At 31.6% G+C, this 26,996-nt stretch overlaps 2 protein-coding genes across 3 annotated transcripts in view; both read left to right on the forward strand.

Annotated features, from left to right (window-relative positions):
• The window catches only part of LOC143191556 (zinc finger protein 1), a 749,575-nt gene that overhangs the window by 54,786 nt on the left and 667,793 nt on the right, over positions 1 to 26,996 (forward strand). The window lies entirely within an intron of this gene.
• Positions 21,222 to 23,787, forward strand: LOC143191414 (uncharacterized). The gene is made up of 2 exons (XM_076396469.1): positions 21,222 to 21,802; positions 21,857 to 23,787. Exons 1-2 carry the CDS (start codon positions 21,561 to 21,563, stop codon positions 22,170 to 22,172), a joined length of 558 nt encoding a protein of 185 aa, XP_076252584.1. The 5' UTR covers positions 21,222 to 21,560; the 3' UTR covers positions 22,173 to 23,787.

Raw genomic sequence — 26,996 nt, forward strand, 5'->3', positions numbered from 1 at the left:
ATATGTCCTCACTGTATCACTGTATGTGAATAATTTTCAGCATTTTGTTGACATTTTGGTGTTCCCCTAATACCATTTAAGGTTTATCTAATGCTTAACGTGGGCCCATAATCAGAATCATTAGGGAAGGCATTAAGCCTAATACTTGGCCAGTGATCCAGTGAGAGCATCCTAGAGAACATCCGGTTTTACTCAGTCTGTTTACTGACATGTCTGGGGTAGTTTTTTGCACTCTTGCCTTATGAACATTCACAAAAATAAATTTACAACCAAGTCCCAGCAGGATTCGAACCCGCAAGTATTTAACCACTAGGAGGAAAGTTCTGTTATATTGATCACTGTGCCAACCAAGCCGGCTTTTCACTATTTGAATGAAAATAAAATTATTACTATTATATTATTACTATCTTGGCAATGAGCTCAATAATTTTGAGAGAGTAATGGAAGAGATAAAGAAGACAGATATCGTTCTTAAGTTTTGTTTTGCGGAATAATAAAAGCATCTGCACAAACGGTTTCAAATATGAGGTCTTAAAAGTATTCCTCAAATCTTTTGAATTTCTGAGCCACTAGCGAATTACTTTTGTCAAGTCTTCTTTTTTAGCAACGTTGGCAAGCACCAATAAACAATTATTTTCATTTTAGAATGCGATTTTTACCAAAATTCGAATAAATTTCTAGCTGTAACAGCTTAATTGAAAAGTCCCCAGCCTGACACATAGATGGAGCTACTAGAATTTAATCCATTAGTTTTTTAGTTATAACCCTCAAAAGAGACTTGTATAAACTAGACAGCTGTTGGATCAATAATTTGTGAATTATAGCATTTTTAGTGAAGCAACTTTTGTTATTGTGAAAAAAAATGGATAAAAAGGAATTTCACCTATTGATAAAATTTTGCTTTTTGAAGGCAAAAAATACAGTTGAAACAATAATTTGGCTTGACCGTAAGTTAAAATTGAATGATACAGTAGACACTCTAAAGATATCAATTGAACGTGTACATCATATCATTTACGAATATTTTGGGTATGAGAAAGCTCTGTGCAAAGTGGCTGCCGCGCGAGCACACTTTTGACTAAAAACAACGACGAGTTGATGATTGGGAGCAATGTTTGAAGATGGTCAAGCGTAATAAATAGAGTTTTTGCGTCGATATGTGACAATGGTTGAAACATGGCTCCATCATTTCATTCCGAAGCCCAATTGACAGTCATCCGAGTGGACTGCACACGATGAACCCGCTCTAAAGCGAGGGAAAACGCAACAGTCGGCTGACAAGGTTATGGCGTTTGTATTTTGGGATGCGCATGGAATAAGTTTCATTGACTATCTTGAAAAAAGGAGGACCATCCACAGCGACTATTACGTAGCGTTATTGGACTCTTTGAAGGACGAAATCGCCGAAAAACGACCGCATTTGAAGAAAAAGAAAGTGCTGCTTCACCAAGACAATGCACCGTGCCACAAGTCAGTGGAAACGATGACAAAAATCCATCTATCCACCGTATTCTCCAGATCTAACCCCCAGCGACTATTTTCTATTCTCAAATCTCAAAAGAGTGCTCTCTGAAAAGAAATTTTCGTCAACTGAAGAGGTGATCGCCAAAACTGAGGCCTATTTTGAAGCAAAGGACAAATCGTACTATAAAAGTGGTATCGAAAAGTTGGAGGGTCGCTATAATCAGTGTATCACTCTTAGGGAATTATGTTGAATAAATAAAACTAATTTTAGCAAAAAGTGTTTTATTATGCTAGGCCGGGGACTTTTCAATTGATTTGTTATATATGTATATATATATATATATATATATATATATATATATATATATATATATGATTTCATTTTTGTATTATATATAGTTGGTGTATGCACATTACTCAATTATTATATTCAGTAGTGATCGGTGTGGAAAACTTTCCACCTAACCCATATCAAAACGTCTGATTTATAAACCAACGAAAGACCCTTCGAAACCGAAATGGATAGTTGTGTTTGTTCGCATACTAGGGGGGGATAGAGAGCGCATTATCCAGTTTAACGTAATTTAGATAGTGGATTTACCTTTAGTAAGTGGTTCTGAACAATGGTCGAATCGTCTAGCCGGCTGAATACACGTCGTTCGTTATTACAAGCGGAATAGGTTGTTAAAAACGAACCTGATCGTGGGGATCCATCGCCAGACACCGTACCACGCCAATCAAACAGTTAACGCTCCGGATAGTCCCCCTTTTAATTCCAAAACCAATTTATACTGGACAGGGGCTTATAAATATGCTGTATCGGGATCAATAATGATCATATTTAAATTGACAGACGCTATTTTAGAGTATTTTAAACCTCTAAACATACATATTAGGTTTGACTTTAAAAAAAGAACTTTGTTACATTTTGGTTTTTGTTCTAGTAATCAACTTAATATGTTTAATTATTGCTTTGTTAATCGGGTTCGTTAAGGCTGTTAGATAGTGTTAGTTTTCTTAGTTTACTAAGTATTGGTATCTTTGTAACACACATATTTACAAGGTACTCTATAAATACTCTATAAAACATGGAGACAAAATATACTCACGTGACCTCCATCCTGTGTAGACGAATTTACCCTCCGCTAAGTATTAATAATCATGAACTTCCGCAAGCAGTTAATGTGAAATACCTGGGACTGCCTCTAGACCGACGCTTAATTTGGAGGAAATATACGCTAATAAAGCGTAAACAACTTAGGCTTAGACTGAATCTGGGAAAACTATATTGGCTTATAGCTTGGCTTGGCTTGGCTTTATTATTGGCTTGTATATGGCTTATACAAATTATATTAGATAACAAGGTATTGCTGTATGAGTCAATTTGTAGTCCAATACACCAGTAACAAAGCCATTCAGCGCGATATACTACTGGAAACCATTCACGCTAATTCAGACTATCAGTGTAAAGTTCTCTGAAAGAGCATTATTGTATACGAATGCACTCGCAAAATAATTAAATGTGTAACGATGTCATTAAAGTGCGTAAGCCAAAACGTTTACTAATCGACCCGATTAGCATACTAGTTTATAAGTTTTGCAGGAGATCATTTACTGAAGCAAACTTCATAGTTCACTTTTTGTTAACTTTTCGGAATCTCCGTGGCTCTCTTCTATTTTACAACTCCTGATCATTCACTGATTTCCTAGTCTCCATTCAATACTTTCACAAATCGCACTACTTGCTTACTTACCGACTTGCTTGTTGCTTAACTCGTCGTTCTCTTCATCCTTTTGATTTTAATATGATCTCGTGGATCCCCAATTATAGAAGAATTTTACCGAATCCACTGTTAACGAAATGTCTGACTGGCTGATGGCCCGCTGTGCTTTCATCTGGTACAAATCATGTTTCCTTGCTTCCTGACATCAATCAGAATTGATGGAAATCAGAAACAATTAGGTCCTTGCATGTACTCTGATCAATTTTTAACTTTAAAAAGGTAATTATTGAGACAAATTGGTACGATATATGTTATGTAAATCAAAATATATTTTCATAATATATAACCTTTTCCATCTTTTTCGTCACATGGCGAATACCTTAAGAGCTGTTGACTTGGTTGGTTGGTTGGCTGAAGGTTCTTTAAGAGTTTACCCTTGAATTTAACATTTAGGTTAGTTTGTTTAATATTTATTTACTGAATACGTCGTACTTTCACCAATACATATCGTTGATAAAAATACATGCCAAACCGAATATATTCATAGGTTACTTCAATTTTCATTGCCTCTGAAGGAGAACCAAAAAAGCTTTTCTCTAATACAAGAAATGTCGTAATTTTGAATCTTAGAATGGACTTAGAACGGACCATTGCCTTTTTTGTTATTCACGTTCTTGGCAAATGTACACAAATTCTTCTACTACATTTCTTCACTTTTGGAATGAGAGTTCCTTCTTCAAGCTTATATATAGCGGATAAGTATGAGAAGGCCTTTATATATTTTACGTACTCATTTTATTAAATTCTAACTCATTATTATATATATTAACTAATTTTTCTCTATATCTATTGGTATCTTACTCTTTTTCTTCATTAATTTTATATTTATACATACAAACTCTCAATTTAAACCTTACACTACACTTCATTTCTTAAAGTACTTTTGTTTTTTGTCATAAATTAATTTAAATGAAATCGCGAAATTATAAAGAATGTGAACTCTAATAGTTACCGGTCTATCAGGACTATCAATAACCAGCTTCCAATAGCTTGTAGTAACTTTGCAATATTTTCTTAAGGCTCGCCTATCTTGCGCTCTTTTCAACTTATCTCAACCTTTTTACTGATTGTATAATCACTTTTCATTGTGTTTTCCCAATAATCTTTTTAAAAAATAATGGCATTGCTAGTTTTTTAAAAGAATGCATAACGTCTTTTTGCTTAGTCCAAAATTATTACACCTAACCTGTCTAAATTAATTTGTCATAACGTACAGCGAAGCCATATTAATGTTTCGCAAAGGTCAAACTTACGTTCCACCTGCCTATTTCACTCAGTTTCAGCAGGAACTAATTTAACAGTAGAACTTGTCATTTCTTTTTTCTGCCTTGGTTACTAATTATACTTGAAGTCTTACCAAGTATACCGACTAGGTTTCATTTTGCTTAAATAATAATTGTTTCAGTCAATTTAATTTAACGTTGTAATTAATCTGCTGGCAAACGTCAACACGTGGATAACGTATTATGAATGTGAGGTATATGCGAGCGATTGTTATATTACATATGATTTTTGTTTCAAAAGATGTTTATTTAAAAATTACCATGCTGTCTAAAGAAAGGCACAAGTTTTTAATGTAATAAATTTCACTTAACGCTTAGTTATTGTACATGTCAATTTTTTAAAATTTATTAATATATTATTGCCATTCGTTACCAACTAACTTACAATTTGTCTCCACAGTGACTTAAAAATATGTACTTATTTTGGAAGACCAGAGGAAGATCCTTATTTAGTCTGTAATAAAATAAAAATTGCTAGCATATCACTGCACAACTACACAGGATTACACGGTGTGGTTCTCTTAAGTTTGCGTCCTCGTTCAGTGTTGTTCTAGAGTTATAGAACTTCCGTGATTACGTGGGAGTCGAGTATATTAATTGACATCAGCAGTATAGCAGCAAATTATTATGTGTAGATAATTTATATCTTCTTGCAAATAATCCATACATTTTTTTGAATTTGAATACGAGTTCTTTTCTATTATTTTTGGTGTGCTCCTTCCAATGAAGTTTTGGGTAAATCTTCATCCCAAGATACGTGGTATTATTAGCAAACAAATGTAGCAATTGGGATATTTACGTGGGACTGTAGTCTTGCCTGATGTCTTTTTGCGAAGCTCTTAATTTTCTCTATATCAGTTGAAATTCGGAAGGTTTCGGTTAAGTAATTGTTCCACAAATAAGTAATTCTATAAGATTTCTAAAGACGTTATTCTGAAATATTTCTATTATAGTGATATTTCTTCTCGCAGAATATCCCTATAACGGTATTCCGTCCATATAGGTTTTACTATTTACTTGTACAGCAGCAATTTATTATGTAAGGTTACTAATACATTTTTGCATGTTAATTCGATTTCTTTTATTTTTAATATGCGTTTTCCAACCAAATTGTGCCTCAAGATTTATTCGATGGTTCTTGGCATTATTTCTTCGCGGTTGGCTCCAAATGCAAATATCGCAATGTCATCAGTAAGTGTGTTTTTTTTATAACATCTTTATTAGATACGCTTAGTACAATCTTAATTTACAATTAATTTATTACTACTTTTCCTATGTACTTGGATTAATTCACAAGCAAGACGAGTGTGAGAAAATACATCAATATGTATTCCTCAATTATAAAATTATAATTATTTATTAGTTATTAACTTATAGCTATAGTTTACTATAGTTTCAATCTCCTGACATACTGCGTGCTGTCTAGCAGTTGTATTGTTTCCACGTTAGTAGGATTTAGCAATCTTCTTTCGTGTTTCAAGGCGATATCTTGGATAACCTCGCAAATCCATTTGATTTCCAGGTCATCGTGCAGTTCCTCATTGATTACATAGCGATAGGCATTGGTAATCAATCGAAGAACCTTGTTTTGACAGCGCTGTATGACTGGTTGATTTGAATTTTTAGTGCAAACCCGTATTTGCACCCCATAGGTCCAAATTGGTTTTATAATTGTATTATAGATCAACCTCTTTGATTTTAGATCAAGTTGAGAGTATCTTCGGACTTACCAGTATAGTTGTTTTATTTTGGTTCTAATGTGTTTTGCTTTTTGTCTAACGTGATGCTTCCAATTTAATCTACCGTCAAGATGGATTCCAAGGTATTTAGCTCATTCTGCTTGAGGAATCGGGCATCCATTGAGTGATATAATTAAATTTTTATTATTTCTCCTTAATGCAAACTTAACGTGGGCAGATTTGGTGCTGTTAAGTTGAATTTTCCAATCTTTCGTCCATTCGTAGATTTTGTTGACTGCCACTTGCACTATTTCTATTGCCCTAGGCAGAGATATATCTTTTGCCATAATAATTGTGTCCTCAGCAAAGGTTCCAAGAAATGTTTCTTTTGTAAATATATATATAGTAACATTTTCTATTTTTGGTGTGTCACATGTATAGATTAAGAACAGAAACCAAAACACTGCCTTGTGGTACACCTGTTTTTGTTTCTTTCATTGTTGAGTAAGTATTTTCTTCTTTAATTATGAGCATCCACTCTGAGATATAAGAGTTTAGGACTTCAACATATTGCTTCGGCAATATTTTATAGAGTTTACACATGAGTCCCTTGTGCCAAACTTCATCCAAGGCTTACGCTACGTTCAAGAATATTGCTGAACAAACTTCTTTTTCTTTCAGTTCAGTTTTTTTTTCAATAATGTCTATCAATAAATCTATGTGTATGTATAGTGTATGTGATCAGTTCGTGAATGCTTACTCGTACTACCGACCGACCAAGTTTTTATGAATATAGGTTTACCATTAGAAAATATAAAATACAATTTTTCATATGAAATATTACACAACCCGTATGTTAGTGACAAAATCCTAAAAATTGGCGCTGTATTATTAATGCTAAACTAGTTTTATATTAATAGCCCTTTATATGAAATCCTTCTAGATATCTTCCTACTTCAGCTGTTTCACTGTCATTTACACTATTACAGTCAAACAGGTGCATATCAAATGTTTTATTTCGATTTTTGCGTATATATCTGACATATTTGCGAAGGTATTGATGAACTTTTGTCAATTAATTATTTTGTTGCTAAAATTTTTGCTTATTTTTATTTAGTTATTACAACGATTATGATGTACATATTTTATTTTAAAACGTTTTTTAAACTTTGATTATATTTTACCGTTTATTTCCGATTATTTATTTTTATTTTTTACCGAGTTCCTTATTTATTTTTTGAAGTCGGTTCAATTTTTTGGTTAAAAATATTTTATTTTTCTCTTTTTAGTGTTAGATATTTATTCAATAAATTACGTTATTTTATTAAGTACTACAATGGGTAGACCATGTAAAGATGCAGCCCGTATGAGGAAAAATGACAATTAAAAGAGAATAATTGAAAATAAGAAATGCTTCAGGCCCCGGGGGCGGCTACCTAGTCTACATTCAATATTTCTACAGTTTCTCATATGGTATGGTTAGTGCCTAAATAGCAAACAATGGCTTTTGCACTGAACGACTTCCGATTTTCTGCCACATTAGCTCAGCAATACTATTATACCCAACTACCTGATTATTTTAGATAAAAAATATGTGAAAACTTGGTACGTGCCTTTGAAATTTGAGGGTTTCCCTCGATTTCACCCTTTTCCCCCCATAAGATTCAGACTTGGTTCCAATGGGGCCATCTTCTTAGTGCATTCTTTCGAATAAAAAAAGAATTTTGAAAATCGGTCCATAACTGACGGAAAAATCGACGAACATACATTAAAAATATATGTACAGTCGAAGGAGGTTTTATGCTCCTTCTTTTTTGAAGTCTGTTAAAAATGACTTAAATAACAAATAACAAGTGGTGATAAGAAGAGAAAATAGTTGACTAGAACATTTTTTTATTTAATGTATATTACGATATAGACTGCTCTGCGGTTACTATTTCTACTAAATACATCTTCTGGAATAAATATGTATCGGTATTAAAATAATAATTTATTTATGTGACCGTTATGATGTAACTATTATCTGAGTTGATTTATACGTCTGTCATTGTTGTTTTATTCATAACATCTTTGGTTTGAATGTTGGTTAGATTCTATCCAACCACAGTTTAAATATGGAGAAATGCCCGATACCTTAAGTGATAATAATCTATTTATAAATACTACAACCAATTTATTGTTCGTTGTATTATAATAAGTGTGTAGATATTTTAATCAGAGCTTAAATATTTCCATTTCAATGAATCCATTTTTTCCAAAAATTCCATCCAACCAAAGCCAGGGTATCATTTAATTTTAAATTTCTCGGTGATTTTCAGCACAGACCTGTTCCAAACAAAAAAACCGTTTTATGGTAAGGCCATTACTTACACAACATTCACATTTTCATCAAAAAATGCATTTATCTCATATTGTAAGTATTTCATTTGACTGATTTAGCTTATTTGGCCGTCTTTTTCTGGTTAAATTTGAGCTGTAACATCTGCTTTTGTTTTGATTTTATATATATTTATATATCAAAACATCAAAACAATGTATATGTATAATATGATTTTGTCAAATATTAATGATAAAATATTAAAGATAGCTAATAGCTTTAGTTAAATATTCAATAGAGGCTTATATAACACTGAAAGTTTGTATATTACATTGTAACTATGATTCTACTTAGGAAGTTGGACATCCATCAAGTAATCTAATTTGGGTTTAGTCATTTTGACTGAAGGCAAAATTAACATGGACAGATTTGGAGCTATTAAGCTATATTTTCCAGTCTCTAGTTCATTTCTAGATCTTGTTGATTGCCACTTTTTCCACAGCCTTAGACAGCTTCTTTTGTTTTGATAACTGTGTAGTTGGCAAATGTTCCAAGTATTGTTTCTTTTGTTCTTGGGATATCAACAGTATAGAATAGATACAGGAGTGTTCCGGAGACACTACCTTGTGGAACTCAAGCGAAAATAGTGTTGAAAATGTCTCTACATGGGAGGTTCTAAATTTTCTTTCAAAAAGCTATAATTTCAGCAGTCGACAGTAGTATAGAGGTAGCAGTTTGCACATTTTGTAGATTAATGTCAAATGGCATTCACGATCAAAAGCTTATGAAACTTTTAGGAGTATTGTAGGGCAGTATGTCTTTTCTTTCAAATGCCTTCTCAGCAATAACTGTTAGTTTGTGCACTTGGTCTATTGTCGAGTGGTGATTTCGAAATCCAAACTGAAGATCTGGTATTTCTATAAATTGTTTAATACGTTTTAACTGCAATTTCTTAGATAATTTTGATATCGTAGGTAGTAGCGAAATAAGCTGTATCTCCATTTGTATATTGTTTTTGAGCAAAATGTTCCAAATTTTGTACTCTAATAGTTATTTTTAGATTTTTTCTTTGGAATACTCTGTATAAAAGCCTATACATTTTTCAACAAGAAATATTTTTAATTATCTTTTATGTAATTTTTCTTTCTTTCTTTCTTGTGCGTTTCCCTGGTGTTCGTGTACACATACCGTCTGAATGAGCCACGAAATACCCACGCGAATAGTTTTGAGAAATATGTTCCTGCATCTAACGCGATATAATCGTAGATCTGGCACGTCCACCATACAATACGTACAAATGATATATAAGTCGACGGGCGGGCAAATTCCGGGACATTTCTGAAATTGCGCAATTAGCTTTGAATAATTTGGTCACAGGTTAGTTGAAAAGGTGTTCGCGATAAATGATGGGACGTTGCCGGTTTAATTCCGTCGTTTGCCGGAAAGTTAGCTCGAACTTCACATCCCGCGCGTCTGCCAAGATCATTTGTCAATGCTTGTACGATGGTGCAAATAGCGCGCGTCTCGGCGCCTATGCGGTTGTGGTCTAGGTAATTCCGCAGCCATGGCTAAATACTGCCAATTTATATTCGCGAAATTTTAATTAAGACCGAACCGTTACTTCGAGAAATTCGTCGTCGGTGTCAATTAAAGAAACTACGCCATCTTTTAGGTTAAGAATAGGTCGGGATATATATGTTATGACCTTGGTGCAGATGGTCCTGATACATTATGAGATCTGAAATAGAATTCGGATGCTGGCTCTTAAATCTAAATTGAAAGTGTGAAAAGAGATAGTTCTTATTAAGGCACAGAAATAATATAAGTATAGTTAGTCCATAAGAAAGAAATTCAGGTTGGTCTGTTAGGTAAGGAAAATAAAACTGGTTGGTCGGAAGATACTCTTAATTTGACCTAAATTAAAAGAGATTGGTTTATTAATCTCTTATATAAGCTATTAGGACTTATGAGTTTCAAATATGTGGTTACACTATAACATAAATTAGTAATCCAGCGAGGCGAAACAAGACTCATCGATTAATTACCTATTCTTATCGCTACGCGATAAACGAAAAGCTACACTATTACAGCAAAATTAAATGGATTTTCGAAATTATCCAACATTTTGCCAACATGAATTAAGATAAATAAATCACAACAAAATAGCAGTGACACAGCCACATGACCATACGCAGGAAATCAGAAAATTGAAGTCAATCAAACCGCATGAACTTGTATAGTGTGGTAGTAGTAGTCTAATTTAATTTTAATTTGGGAAATTCATTTTTAATTTTATATCCCACACTCGTCCTGTTTGTATATTTGTGCAAGTATAACTGAGCAATAGTACTAAATTAATTTTAGAATGTAAACTTATAATAAATGTGTCTAATGTAACAGTAATAGTTTATTTTTCTTCGTAGAATGATACGAAATGTTAAAACTATGCATATTGTGGTTGTTTAAATCAACTGACTCAACTCATATTACAAACTTCTCTAAGAAACTGTCAGTACCATTGCTTGTTTTGGATGATTTGTTTTAATTTGAATCGTCGAAGATATTAAAAAAGACAATGAACTTGTATTGGATCATCTTCTCCAAAAACCAGGATAAACACACGAGAAAGTCAGATGGACTGACCTGATATGATACATCATAAATTACTTCTCCAAAGTTGGATGTTTGAATGCTTTTTAACTACCTTTTTTCACGCATATTACAACTAGTTATTCATAATCTAATAATTACGTCTTAATATTGTTGTTATAGTCAAAACCCAAAATTTCAGCTCCATATTTAATTGACGAATATTCTACTATAGGTTTATTCCACTAGTTTAGAGGATTATTGTCTGTTCAACCTTTTGATTAGTCCACTAGTGTCGAGCAGTTGCAGTATTTTGACGTTTTTATGTGCATGCAACCTCACTTGGTTAGCAAACCGTTTAAGTTTCTTGTTGACCCTTAATATCTTTAATCATAGGTGTATTTAATCACCAGTAATACAATACACCGTATTCTTTAGATATGACTGACAATAATAACTAGACTTTAAAAAAAAAATTAAAAACTAAAATTGAGGGTAAGAAATGCAAAAAGACGGGAAAGAAAAATTGAACTGAGAAAAAAAATCAGATAATAAATTTAGAATTCACTGTTCAATACACTCTCTATTCTCTGGCCAGTGTACGAAACCCAGAGAGAACAATGCCTGGAAGACCGGTAGAACTAGTACTACAAGTTAAACATTTTTGTACATATTTTAATAGATTTTGTAACGTGTTACCTGATTTCTATATATTTTGGTATGCTGAAAACGACACTAATGTGGAAAAAATCCGTAAGACGTCGGGATTTTATCTCTTATAACTGACCTACAAGTCATCAAGGCCATGATGAATCTTTTCAAGCTTTTGGTTGCCTAATGAGTCTAAACGTTCATTTGCTTGATTTCCGTAACCCGAGAAGTAAGTAAAGAAGAAAGTAAACGAATTCATTAGAACATTAAAGACATGGAAAAAATGTATAACTCGTTAAACATAGTTGAAATAAGGAAATTGCTAAGGAACACGACTTCACATCCTATGACAAAAAGGAAGGGATTTTCGGATTCAGCATCCCCAACATACATAATTATTATTGTTATTTTAGAAAACCTACCCTTTATTTTTTTACATTTTATTATTAAATTTATTGAAGATGTCAAAATATAGTTTTCTTCGCGTTAAAGCATCCCTCAAACGATGCTCATAAGGAACTCCTATTTCAAACCCTTATTTCTCTAATCTTCCAGTATGACTCCTAAATTTACACGATATTACAGTTTTACATCTGCAAGCTTGAATTTTATCAAATACGATGCTTACGGCAAATTCTGCATATTTGTCTAGGAGGTCGTATTAGAAATGATGATTCAAATAAGATGCAATAATCAATACATAATTGAAAGGAAAATCTACAGAATCACCTTACAAAGGTTTAGACATCTTTCAAATGAAAGATAAACTAATTCTTCTCGGACTGTGGCGAAATGGACCTTTTCGACGGAAGAAGCAGCATTGATAATTAATTTAGTAATGATTAATCAGTAAAGTAATAATAAGTCAATAGACATACATTTAATCAGATATTTTTGAGGACTTTTTTTAAATATTGTCGTTTATTTTAAACAATGGTCTTTCAATTTTGATGGATAGTCAGCCATTTGTAACCAGAATCTAAGGTTAATATTTTAAAAGTTATAAAATCGAAACAGCATCAATTTTATTTATAGTGAGATTATTAGCTGCCAAATTTATAATGCATCATTTTCAACGCGATCGAATCGCAAGGTATCAACATTAATGATGTGACAAAATTTAATGATAACAAGAACAGAGAAGAAAATGATTCTTGTTGTGTTGGAAGTAGTCAAGTCAACAATGAGGTTTGTCCATCAAGATTAGTAGCAAAAATTGTAGTGACTGGTAATAATTAGGCACTTATTTTAAACATCATATATTCTAGTAGTGATTTAAATTTTATTTTGGAAAGTCGAAGAATGTGAAATTTAAGGAAACAGAGAAGAAGAAATTAGACAGCATTTTGCTAAGATGTAAGAACAGGGTATTGTGATACTATGAAATAATTTAATTTGCTAATAAAAGTAGACCTGGATCAAATAAACAAAATATAAAACTATCAACGATACCCTAATGATCTAAAGACGAGGAAAATACAATGCATTATTATATAACAGTATAGATAAATAAATTATTGTTTTGTAAAAATAATTATGTATTAACTTTCATGAGATTTAGCTTAAGAGTATGATCATCCATTAATTGTAGGCTAGTAAATGTACAATATGTTATTCGAAATCTCGTGGTAGTCAATTCATTAATGTGGTTTGTCGATCAAGAATAGTAGCAAAAATTGCAGGGGGGATCATAGTTGGTCATATTTGGAGATTTTTAGGAAAATTTTTCCTCCTTTTATATATAGTGATGGCTTTTTCGTTTGGTTTTGGCTGTATTGGCTGGACTTAATCTAAACGATTTTGGTCTTTTTTATGGTAATCTTTATTTATATGGTTCTTGAAGTTCATATTCATTCATATATATAAATTAATTTAAACATTGCGTTTTTATAAAAACAGAAAGGAATATAGAAATTATTTTTATTATTTCAATTTATTCAATAATTTTAAATAATTTGTGTTTTTACAAAAAAAAATTCAATGTTTATTTCCTTCCTTATATATAGTTTCAACATTAAATCATTTTTTATCAAATTTGTGTATATTTAGTTAATAAAAATAAATAAAAATTAATAATAGTAAAAAATAAAAAATTAATTAAAAGTAATAAAGTAATATCGAAAATATCATCACCATTTTGTTAATGTCTTAGTCTACGACGAAAATATTTTAGTACATATATTCATAAGGTTAATGAAACAACAATTATTACTACACCCCCTTAATAGAAAACCAGCTTACAAACATCTTGGAAAGTTTGCGAGAACGCTAATTACCCTAAAAAGTATGCGTATGGAAAAATGTTGAGGCTTAAAAGTTAAATGTAGTTCTAACAAATTAACCTCGCCTAATAATCCTGCTTCATAATTTCGCAACTGAAAACACAAACATCAAGCAAATATTTACGCCATCTTTAATTAATAAGCACAAACAAATACAACTGGCGGGGAATTTACCGAAGGGAAGCGTAAAACCAAAAAGCAAGTGTGGCATAGGGTTGTTCTCAGGAAAACGGTTCCTTTGTACTTTGTATAACCTTCGAAAGAATTGTTTATTAGCCGATTGCATGTATTCTGATATTTTTTCACTTTAAAAATACATATATTAAGAAAATGTATAATATATATATTTATCATAATGTTTTTCCTCATTTTGTGCAACTTTTCCCCATCTTTCTGGCAACAACGCTACCATCTTCCTATTTTCAGTTTGTCAGCATTTTGAAAGTAGCCAAGACATGTTGCATCGATCTAAACTAGTAGTAATCTTTTTGTCAATGTAGTTACCTTGAGGCATGTCGAATTTTACATCTTTTTCAATAAAACTTTTTGCATGCTTGGATTTGTTGTAGTAGAATTTTCCTCAATGCGCCATAGAAAATTCTTCTTGTTTTGCCTGAAAAGAAGTGAAACGACCAACAAAGATTTCGAAATGGAGTTTTTAGTCTATTTGTGTGATAGCAATTTTTCCTCCCTTTCTGGACGCGTTTAAATATATGTAACCCTTGATTCATCAACTTCTTAGCTTTCTGACATCTCTGTGAGAGGTTTAGTTAAATATTCGTATAATAAATATTGCCATTCATTATCTTCGAAATGTTTTGTCCCGTCAGGTCGTTCTTTGCCACTGGCATCAAAGTCATCAGTTTTGAATAATTGAAATCAAAACCGATAATTGAACTATGATGGAGTACGCTCAACATTAGTTTCTAAATATCATGATTAGCGTCTGTGTACACTAAATAACTCAATAATTGTAGTTATTATGATATCAATATCAATTAATTCAAACTTTAAATAGAGAAATGTCAATAAATACGAAATATTTGCCAATAGATATCTCTGATCAAAATACATGCAAGCATCTGACACACATGAATTAAGTTTAACTTTTGTTGTGTTTAACCATTAACATTAATATATGAAAACGTGATTGGTTAAAATATTTTGTTTTCCAAAGTATCAAAACTGCTGGATATATAAGATAAATTTCTGTAGACTATGAAGTTAGAGGGATTAAATATTAATAATCATCTCCAATGAGCCACTGTTAAGGGTCACAAAAAAGCTGCTGAAATGACAAGTAAGATATAGGTCATAATATGATCTGCTTTAAGGTTATTATACGGGATTATACAGTAGCGATAATATAAGACGGGATTGTATAGTATCGGCAAATGAGATTTATAGATTTGTTTTATAGATTACCGAGCTAGTTGTTGTTACATTAATTTATAAAGGTATTAGATGTTAAAGCTCAAAAAACATTATTAAACCTTTATTATGTAAACGTGTACATGCTTTTGGATTACTTGAGCATGATCCCGATAAATGGCATTATGAGATCCAACTAATACAAGGTAAAAACTAGTATTGGGAACTATCGACTGAAATCGACTATCGGCTGTTCAGTAATTGACTACTTTTTACTAGCGACTATTTCTGTCGCTATTTTTGGTTCGACTGATTTTACTACTTTTTACCAGTGACTGTTTCAGTCGACTGTTTTCAGTCGCTATTTCGGGTCCGACTGATTTTGTTACTATTTACTATCGAATATTTCAGTCGTACTTTTATTTACAATTTTTGGTTCTAGTTGTTTCATTTGACTGATTTTTAACATTCTGGCTCTGTCATCCTAGCCGCGGCCTTGACAAAAATGTACCCAATTTATGCTTACCTAAATTTATATGTAATATAAATAGTTTTATGAGTTTTTGGTAGTTTGTTTGTAAATAACAATAAATAAAAATTATGCCATGGATTAGTTTTTTTTCTATGATTAGGTATATGTTTTTATATTTATATAGCATTTATGGTTATTGTACATCTTTAGTTTTTAGGTTTTGTTTAAGTTCTTTTGTATTGTCTATATTTTTATAGTGTATGGTTTAAAAATAGCAATTAACATATTAAAATACAATAAAATATTTATGGAGTGTAATTCCCTTCCATAGAAAACTTCTATTCCTTTTTACATATCCACAGAAAATTGAAGTATAAAAGTAATTCTACGTCATTTAAAACCATATTATAAATTGCATGTTAAGTCTTGTTCTAATAGTATTCAGTAATTTTTTTTCTTTTCTTTTTAAAATCTGTTCGAGGTGGAATTTATACATCTCCGTCTCGCTTATACTACCATTACAAAATATAACCACATATAAAATAACTGCCCCAAGCAATTATCTTCATCCTTTCCTCCCAATTTGTACAGGAAAGGATTCGTACGTCCTCGTCTGACATCACGAATTTAAGAAACAGTCGAACCGTGCATTTGACTGAAAATAGTAATTATTAGCTAGTTTTTTGACTATCAACTGTTTTGACTGTTTTCAGGCGATCGTTCCCAATGCTAAAAATAGCATTTTCTAGGTATTATTACTTGTGATGAAAGTGTTTTGTTTGCTACGGCAGCATCAATGTTACATTATATATATATATATATATATATATATATATATATATAATGCGATGTACATTACATATATTATAATATATTATATATTATATATATATATATATATATATATATATATATATATATATATATAATATATATGTATATAATGCGATGTAATGTATTGTGACCAAGGATATCCGGCTATCTATTTTTTACTACCTGAATAGAGAACGAGTGATACGAGTTGGTTTCTTATCACCGTAAATTATGTTTTCAAGTAAATTACTAGTTTGTGTTTTCCAGACCATTTCACATATTGTAACTTATAGGGCGACCGGTTAGTTTGAAAACGTTTCTATTGTTTTATTTAGAATTTGTATGTAATATATGTATAAGTATTTTAAATCTATGTAAAATGTACATTAATACACTAATTATTAAATTTAAATTAACAAGTAAATCTACAATAAAATGAGTACAATTATTTTTACTATTTCAGCTCATGTTTATAGTTTTCCTGAAAATTACATTTCATCTCCTTCCTGCCAATGCGTCAAAAAATGCTTAATTTGTAAATGGAGTATTCGTGATCTTAAAGATTTGCTTTCCATATAATCGAATCAGCAGTATGTAGTGTATTATAAACTATTAAACTGAATGAAACTGTTAGTGTAGATGTCTACCGAAGTCACTGGTATACAGTGAACCACATAATGTTACAAAAATGACCAAGATTAATGTCTACCAGATGCAAAATCATTCCCTTGCATGGAAATGCTATACCTTTCGTAATGTTGAAGAGTGCGAAAATTAATCGACGATTAGACTACTGCCAAACCAAAGTGGTTATTTCTACATTACATCGCTATATTTATATAAGATTTGCCAGTTTTTCCTCAATAAACTCCAATATTAGTAAAAGTGAAAACGTTGTTACAATAAAGGTTAGTACCTAATAATTTTCAGTAGTTGTTTATTCATCTTAAATTCTGTGCATCAGATAATTGTATCAATATGATTATTTCACAATATTACGTACCTTTACTAAAATTCTCAAACCCCTTGTGATTGATTCCCTAAAACTAATATAGGAAACGAAAAACGATAATATATTTCTAACAAAAAAATGTAACTGACTTCAACAAATAAATACTGAGCTCACTAAAAGTAAAAAATAATCAAACTTCACTTCTAATCATTTTGAAGTCGGTACGAGCAACAAATTTGTTTTGTTCCTAATTTAATTTTGTGTATATGTCACAAAATTATGTTGATAGTTGATAGTAGTTAAAATAATATTGTAAATAAATAAATAGGTTTAGGTATAATACTTATACATATACTTCGCTTATACTACCATTACAAAATATAACCACATATAAAATAACTGCCCCAAGCAATTATCTTCATCCTTTCCTCCCAATTTGTACAGGAAAGGATTCGTACGTCCTCGTCTGACATCACGAATTTAAGAAACAGTCGAACCGTGCATTTGACTGAAAATAGTAATTATTAGCTAGTTTTTTGACTATCAACTGTTTTGACTGTTTTCAGGCGATCGTTCCCAATGCTAAAAATAGCATTTTCTAGGTATTATTACTTGTGATGAAAGTGTTTTGTTTGCTATGGCAGCATCAATGTTACATTTGTGTTATATATATATATATATATATATATATATATATATAATGCGATGTACATTACATATATTATAATATATTATATATTATATATATATATATATATATATATATATATATATATATATATATATATATAATATATATGTATATAATGCGATGTAATATATTGTGACCAAGGATATCCGGCTATCTATTTTTTACTACCTGAATAGAGAATGAGTGATACGAGTTGGTTTCTTATCACCGTAAATTATGTTTTCAAGTAAATTACTAGTTTGTGTTTTCCAGACCATTTCACATATTGTAACTTATAGGGCGACCGGTTAGTTTGAAAACGTTTCTATTGTTTTATTTAGAATTTGTATGTAATATATGTATAAGTATTTTAAATCTATGTAAAATGTACATTAATACACTAATTATTAAATTTAAATTAACAAGTAAATCTACAATAAAATGAGTACAATTATTTTTACTATTTCAGCTCATGTTTATAGTTTTCCTGAAAATTACATTTCATCTCCTTCGTGCCAATGCGTCAAAAAATGCTTCACTAAAATAGCTTAATTTGTAAATGGAGTATTCGTGATCTTAAAGATTTGCTTTCCATATAATCGAATCAGCAGTATGTAGTGTATTATAAACTATTAAACTGAATGAAACTGTTAGTGTAGATGTCTACCGAAGTCACTGGTATACAGTGAACCACATAATGTTACAAATATGACCAGGATTAATTTCTACCAGATGCAAAATCATTCCCTTGCATGGAAATGCTATACCTTTCGTAATGTTGAAGAGTGCGAAAATTAATCGACGATTAGACTACTGCCAAACCAAAGTGGTTATTTCTACATTACATCGCTATATTTATATAAGATTTGCCAGTTTTTCCTCAATAAACTCCAATATTAGTAAAAGTGAAAACGTTGTTACAATAAAGGTTAGTACCTAATAATTTTCAGTAGTTGTTTATTCATCTTAAATTCTGTGCATCAGATAATTGTATCAATATGATTATTTCACAATATTACGTACCTTTACTAAAATTCTCAAACCCCTTGTGATTGATTCCCTAAAACTAATATAGGAAACGAAAAACGATAATATATTTCTAACAAAAAAATGTAACTGACTTCAACAAATAAATACTGAGCTCACTAAAAGTAAAAAATAATCAAACTTCACTTCTAATCATTTTGAAGTCGGTACGAGCAACAAATTTGTTTTGTTCCTAATTTAATTTTGTGTATATGTCACAAAATTATGTTGATAGTTGATAGTAGTTAAAATAATATTGTAAATAAATAAATAGGTTTAGGTAGGTATTAAGCTAAACTGTGTGTATGTAGTAGAATATAAAATACGTGTAGTAGATGGGTTAAATATAATGTACATATTTTATTTTAAAACGTTTTTTTTTGTATTCGTAGAAATCTAACTTTGATTAATTTGGTTGGTTAAACCTTTTTATTAAAAATGTTTTATTTTTCTCTTTTTAGTGTTAGATATTTACTCAATAAATTATGCAGTTATTTTATTAACTATTACAGTCGTTAGCCCAAGTAGAACTACAGCACTTATGAGGAAAAATAGGAATAAAGAAACAATGATTGAAATAGGGACCGTTTCAGGTCCTGAGGTCCGTTTTCTAGTCTAGGTGATTTTATAAATGTTCGAATCACACTAGAACAAAAGAAGTTGCGCCATAGAAAAAATTGCCTACAACGTCTCTATGATGGCCATATGATATGGTTAGTGCTTAAAAATAAACTGACCTATTTTACACTGAACTACTTCGGATTTTTCGTCACATTAGTTCAGCAGTTACATTATACACCAATATCTGATTATTTTAGATAAAAAATATATGAAAACGTTGTACGTGCCTTTAAAGTTTGAGGTTTTTCCTCGATGATGAGACTACTTTGAAAATGCACTGTTCGAACAAAAAAATTTTTTTTTTACTCTTTGTGATTCCACAGCAGCTTTTTTAATATTAATCTCTCTCATTATTGTTTATTTAACTTTTTTGGCCGTTAATTTCTCGTGCGGTAAGTCTATATGAAATGAAATTCAAATTGAAAATTATTGAAAAAATTTAAATTTATTTTCGTCGTCTTTATGTAGCTGAGACTGGAAAGGTTTAAAAACATTTTAAGTGTTTTGAGAAAATGTCGGCCTTCTCTTTATTGCTTCTAGCCCAATTATTTTCGTTTATTTTAATAGATGGGTTATGCTGCTGGGATCACCTAAGCTTTTTTGTGGCTTTCCAAAACGAAGAGTCTATAGCCTCAGTTGATGTCAAATTCTCTAGGTGTTCTTGAATACTTTGGTTTTATTTATTTTGAATGAGCTCTTTCAGCTCTTTTATTGCCCTGTTAAATTTTCTTTTATTCTCTTAAGTCCCTTGCTGTTGCCAATTCCGTCGTAAACTTTCTTTTCTCTGCTGTCTTTTTCTGTACTGTACATGATATATGTGTATTTTGTCTTGGAAATGTTTTACTGGTAGGAGTCGCGGAATATGCTGCCTCCTGTATATGTTTTGTAATGTTTATTGCTGCTATTTCTATGTCAATTTCAGTTTGTAACGGTGAGTTTAGAGTGATGTTTCGGTCTAAGTTTTCTCTAAATAAGGGCCAGTTAGTTCTATTATTGCACAGAGAAGGGGGTTTAATCTTGATGGTAATTTTTGGAGAAAGTGTTACTATTATTGGTGAATGATCAGAAGACAGATCGAAACATGAATCTGCATGACACTTTTTGTATCAATATTTTTTGTAATACAGAAATCTATAGTATCGGGTTTTTATTTCTATCTGACGGAAAAACAAATTTGAAAATCGGTCCATAATTAACGAAGAAATAGGTGAACATACATTAAAAGAAAATGTACAGCCGAACATATAAAAATATAAAAACGATGCTGTACACGATAGCGGCTGAATAACTCAATTTTCTGAAATATACTTCGTCTCCGAGGTCAGCCCCATAGCAAATGTAAAAATTCACTTCACCTCATATAAAACAATTCTTCTTTATTTATTTTTCGATATTTTCAAAGGAAACGTATTAAATATGTTTGGTGATTGTTTATCTCGATCGACATACCATTCTTTTGGCGATAACAGTTTTTCATTTAAAATCACTAGTACCGATTCAACAACGCTACGACATGTCGATCGTCACTCAATTAAGATTATATGTGAATCAAAGATATAAAACAAGTATATCATTATAAAATAATCATGAATTCCAGAGAAATTTTAGATAAATTGTATATAGAGTACGGTGCGTTTATCAAGAAGTATCCGTGGATAAGTCAAAAATGCCGCAGAGAAACGATTCAAAGTTTATTGAGAAGTTATAAAGTGCAATTATTGGAGATAGAATATGACTACATGACGCATTTGATACAGGAGCAGTTATACGAAACTAATAGATCCGAGAAGAAGCGACGTATGATCAAGGAATATCCGAAAGAAAGCGGGTTCGAAAGTCCCAATCGAGGATATGTTCCATCATTAGCATCTATTTGTTATAGAATGGAACAACAGTTGATGAACGAAAATCCAAACGAACAAGGAAAAATCGACAAGTATCCTAAGAGAGTACGCGCCACAGCTTACCGGAAATTTTCAGAATCAGAAAGTGTCACGACAAACTATCAGCAGATGGTTGTAAATAATAAAAGTACAAACATTGAGAAATCCAATGGATGGCAAAGTAAAGTACAATTCTTGAAAAGCCCATCTTTTTCTGATGTTTCTCATGAAGAATCTGAGAGATTAGTATATACTCAGATATATCCGGATCGGATCGTACTCAGGATCAAGAAGAAAGCACTGTGCTGTATATAGCTATTTTATTAAGCATAACATGAGATAAGTAAAGCCAGTATATTAATTTGTCACAGAATATCCTTATAAAGTAATTTCTGGAGCATTAATTTAATATTTTAATCTGATCTAGCGTAAAAAATATTTTAATCTGTCTATAAATATATTTGATATATATCTATTGTTATGTTATATTATATTATTATTGTCTATATTTTATTTTGTTGCGTCTAAATTGTCCATATATATGATATCAGTAATATAAAGTCATAAAATTTTTTATGTTTTTAATTCGAAAATTTAATGCTTTATTTCAAAAATACACTGTCCAACCAAGAAAATATTTCGTAACAAAATGCAGTATATTATCAGGTGTTTTAATTACCAGAATTCAAAAATTACTAGGAAATTATTAGTTGGTCTTGGCTTTATAAGTTACTATGTTGTACTTTCTATATTTCACGGCATTAGTTTATGAGATGTTAGTTTTTCGACACTGAGCTTTAAACTATCGAAACACTAATAGTCTAGCCCCTTAAGGTTATAAATGAAGATATGATTGCTGAAACAGCGAATTTCTTTCACGTTCAGTAGTAATTTAAATAATAAGATGTGCATCAACATGCTATGGAAATTCAGTCAAAAAAATTGTTATTCGTTGATAACCTAAAAACTAAAACAACAGTTCTGCCAAAAACTATAGAACTACTACAATGGACAGTCAACAAGATCCACAAATAGTCTAGAGACATAGAATAGAGAAATATAGAAGTGAAACTTATGTGGAATTATCGGGATCTACGTTTAAGCTTTTCGAAATCCCCATTACGCGGCCAAATGTAAATGAAAAATGCAATAGCTCTATGTGTGTATCTCTCTCGTTCGGCTTCGGTATTAATAATTCTAACCTAATCAGTTAACGGCCATTTTGTGGTGATATAATTTGTGGTGTTTATTTACCACAATTTTTTCGGTATGTGTTTTTATATATATGTAACAATTATTTTAGATTGCCGGCTTGATGGCGCCGTGGTCAAGGTGGTCCTCCTACTATTGCGATAGCCGCGGGTTCGAATCCCGCTGGGGCATGGTCGTAAATTTATGTTATATTTTAGAGTGTAAAAATCCGACAAGGAAAATGATCCTAGTCACGCCAGTAACCAGGCTAGGTAAGACTTCTGGGTCTTCTGGGATTATTTCCAAAGTTGGTCACTCGCCAGTCGGTAGGCTTAAAGCTGAAGACCGTGGTTCGGAGCCCACGTTAAAGTTTAGTCCCAGTCCAGATAAAACCATAGTTGGTAAAACGAGACTTTAAAATATATATAAAAAATTATTTTAGATTATTCTGTGTATTTTAGTTTATTAGTGCAATAAAAAGTAAATCTTAAGGGGAGCTCTTATGGTTGCCTATATAGGCGCAAGAAAGTTTGTAATCATTTTAAAGATGAAGTATTTAAAAAGATTAACTTAATTAAAATTAAAAGATGATTTAAAGATGATTTAAACAGTAAGTATTTTGTTATGATCTATTGCATTGAAAAAATTAAGCAGTATTTATTGACACATCTAACAGTGAAATATTTCCAACAAAAAATACACATATATCACGTACAATACCGAAAAAGATAGCAGAAAAAAAAAGTTACCACGGAATTGGCAACAGCAAAGGACTGAAGAAAATAAAAGAAAATTTAATAGGGCAATAGGAGAGCTGAAAGAACTAATTCAATATGAACAAAACCAAGGCATTCAAGAATACCTAGAAAACTTGACATCAACTGAGGCTACAGACTATTCATTGTGGAAAGCAACAAAAACGCTTAGGAGATTCCGGCGGTATAACCCACCATTAAAACAAAGGAAAATAATTGGGCTAGAAGCAATAAAGAGAAGGCCGACATTTTCTCAAAATACTTAAAACATGTTTTTAAACCTTTCCAGTCTTAGCTACATAAAGATGAGGGGAAAAAATTACTAGCTTTCTAGATTTGCCATTTCAAATGGACTTACCGCACGAGAAATTAACGGTCAAAAAAGTTAAGAAAACAATAATGGGAGAAATTAATATTAAAAAAGTTCCTGGTTGTGATTTAATTACTGGTAAAATTTTAAAAGAACTATCAGAAAAGGGTATAAAACTATTAACATTTATATTTAATGCTATGCTACGAATTAATTACTTCCCTAGTATCTGGAAGGTAGCTAAAATATTAACGATTCTTAAACCAGGAAAAATACTAGAAAATGTGACTTCCGACCGACCTATAAGTTTATTACCGTTAATCTCAAAAGTTTTCGAGAAATTATACATAAAGAAGCTAAACTATATAATAGAAAAAAGAAAAATTATTGCAGATGATCAGTTTGGCTTTCGTAATAAGCATGGGATTATAGAACAAGTGCATAAACTTGTAAACAAAATAAACACTGACCTAAATACCAAAAGATATTGTTCGGCTGCTTTTCTAGACAAATCTCAGGCTTTTGACAAGGTATGGCATACGGGCTTGCAGGATAAACTAAAGAAACTTCTCCATCATCCGGACTATCAATTACAAAAATCGTATCTCACTGATAGAAACTTTATTGTAAATCAAGGCGATGAACATATCGAATTAAATCTCATATATTCAGGAGTTCCGCAAGGTAGTATACTGGTTCCAGTACTGTATCTTCTGTATAGGGCCGATCTGCCCACCACAAAATAACTAATGTGGCAACATACGCAGACGACACAACAATATTCGCATCCCATGAAGATTCAGTCACAACATCAATAAACCTACAAACCCACCTGGAGCAGATACAATTATGGTTGAAGACATGGCGCATTAAAGCCAATGAAACAAAATCCACGCATGTAACGTTTATCCTATATAGAAGAACGTGTGTGAATATCAATGTCCATCAGTGAATATCAATCATCGTCAACTCCCCCAAGCAGAGCACGTTAAATATCTTGGTATGCACTTAGATCGACGCCTAACGTGGAAGAAGCACATACTGTCTAAACGGAATCAACTTGGACTTAAATTATATCAAATATATTGGCTCAGCGGGCGCAAATCGAAGTTATCATTAGATATTAAGGTATTGCACTATGAGTATATACTCAAGCCTATTTGGTCATATGGAATCCAACTATGGGGTACCGCTAGCAAATCTAATATATCCATCATTCAACGGTACCAAAATAAAGTGTTGCGTGCTATTGTTGATGCTCCGTACTATTTTTCAAATAAAGTGATACAACGCGATATTCCTCTAGAACCTTTAATGAGTGTAATTCAACGTGTTCGTATAAGATACTTCGAAGGAGTGTCAGTGCATCCCAATGTACTCGCTAATCAGCTAAATATGCGACGTGATAGTGAAGTGTGTAGACTAAAACGTTTAACACCACCTGATTTGATTACTGAACATATGTAGACTTTATAATAAGCTTTACAATAAGAAAATTAATTGAGATAATATTTTATACAGAAGATTGCTTAATGAAGTGATTTTCTACATGCCATGTATATATAATATAAACATAAGAAATACTTATTGCTAATAGGACAGATTGTGGAATCACGAGGAGTAATAAAATTTTTTTTTTATAACATCTTTATTAGATACGCTTAGTACAATCTTAATTATTATTATTATTACAATTAATTTATTACTACTTTTCCTATGTGCTTGGATTAATTAGCAAGCAAGACGAGTACGAGAAAATACATCAGTATGTATTCCTCTATATAAAAAAAATGTCTTAAAAATTATTTAAAACATTTTCAATATTAATTACATGTTCTAAACCAGCAAACGTTATAAACCGAAAGTCGAATTTGATTTGATTTGTTTTGTTGGGTGGACTATATAAAAAGTCTGCCGCAGAAAGTGTGAAACATTCTTGGGTTTCACGTAGCTGATTCTAATGATCCTTAGGTAAGGCCGCTCTAAATTATATTCGTTACATTCCTAGCCTCTGTTTATGGAAGTTTTCATTTTAATTAAATTGTTCGAAAATCTGTAGAATAACCCCCTGCATCCGCACCGCCGCACTCAACCCTCTTTCACCGGTTAAACAACGAAACGAACAAGACAAATTAACATAAATTTCCGGGGATTTTCTCTGCCTTTTCTGGAGTTTATTCCGAACACACGGATTCAAAACAAATACTAACACACCTACAACATGTAAATGCCGTAGTTACTCCAATCTGCATCTTAATTGGTTGTCATGTTTATTTCCGAGTTTAAACTGCGAGGTTTACGGAAGGAGAACTTTTCATTTTATGTTGGTTTTATGTCGCAGTATATCCGTCTTCGGTCCCCCCTTTCCCAGCTCCCCGTTGCGCTCCTCGTCAAGGTAGGATCCGACGGGAAAATAAAAAGCTCGCAATAAAAACGAGGGGGTTAATTCCTAATCCGGCAATAAAACTAAGCTGATTTAGTCTATCCGCGCTATTTAGTATTCATCGTAAAGGTAAGACGGATACGGACGTGCCCTTTTTTACCTTGATCTTCCGAACTTTTCGCAACAACTAAATGGTGCAATGCTTTAATTGCAGTTTCGTTACCATTTGGACTGTTTGTTGTGGAATTCAAGATTACAGTATTTTTTGTAGATATATTTAAAACATATATATATATATATATATATATATATATATGTTATATAATACAACATATAAGTGAATAAGTGAAACAGGTTGGTCTGTTTTCTAATGGACAAGAACCCCCAGTGTCGCTTTGTATCGCCGTTCAATGCATTTTCAAATCACTTTTTAGTTGTCTATGATCACTATTTATAAAATCATGCAAAAAATTTATTTTAATATTTTGCTGAATAGACCA

Source organism: Rhynchophorus ferrugineus, unplaced genomic scaffold (assembly GCF_030347505.1).
Source record: "Rhynchophorus ferrugineus isolate W39M unplaced genomic scaffold, kcgeb_rfMv2 rfM2, whole genome shotgun sequence".
Classification (NCBI taxonomy): Eukaryota; Metazoa; Arthropoda; class Insecta; order Coleoptera; family Curculionidae; genus Rhynchophorus; species Rhynchophorus ferrugineus.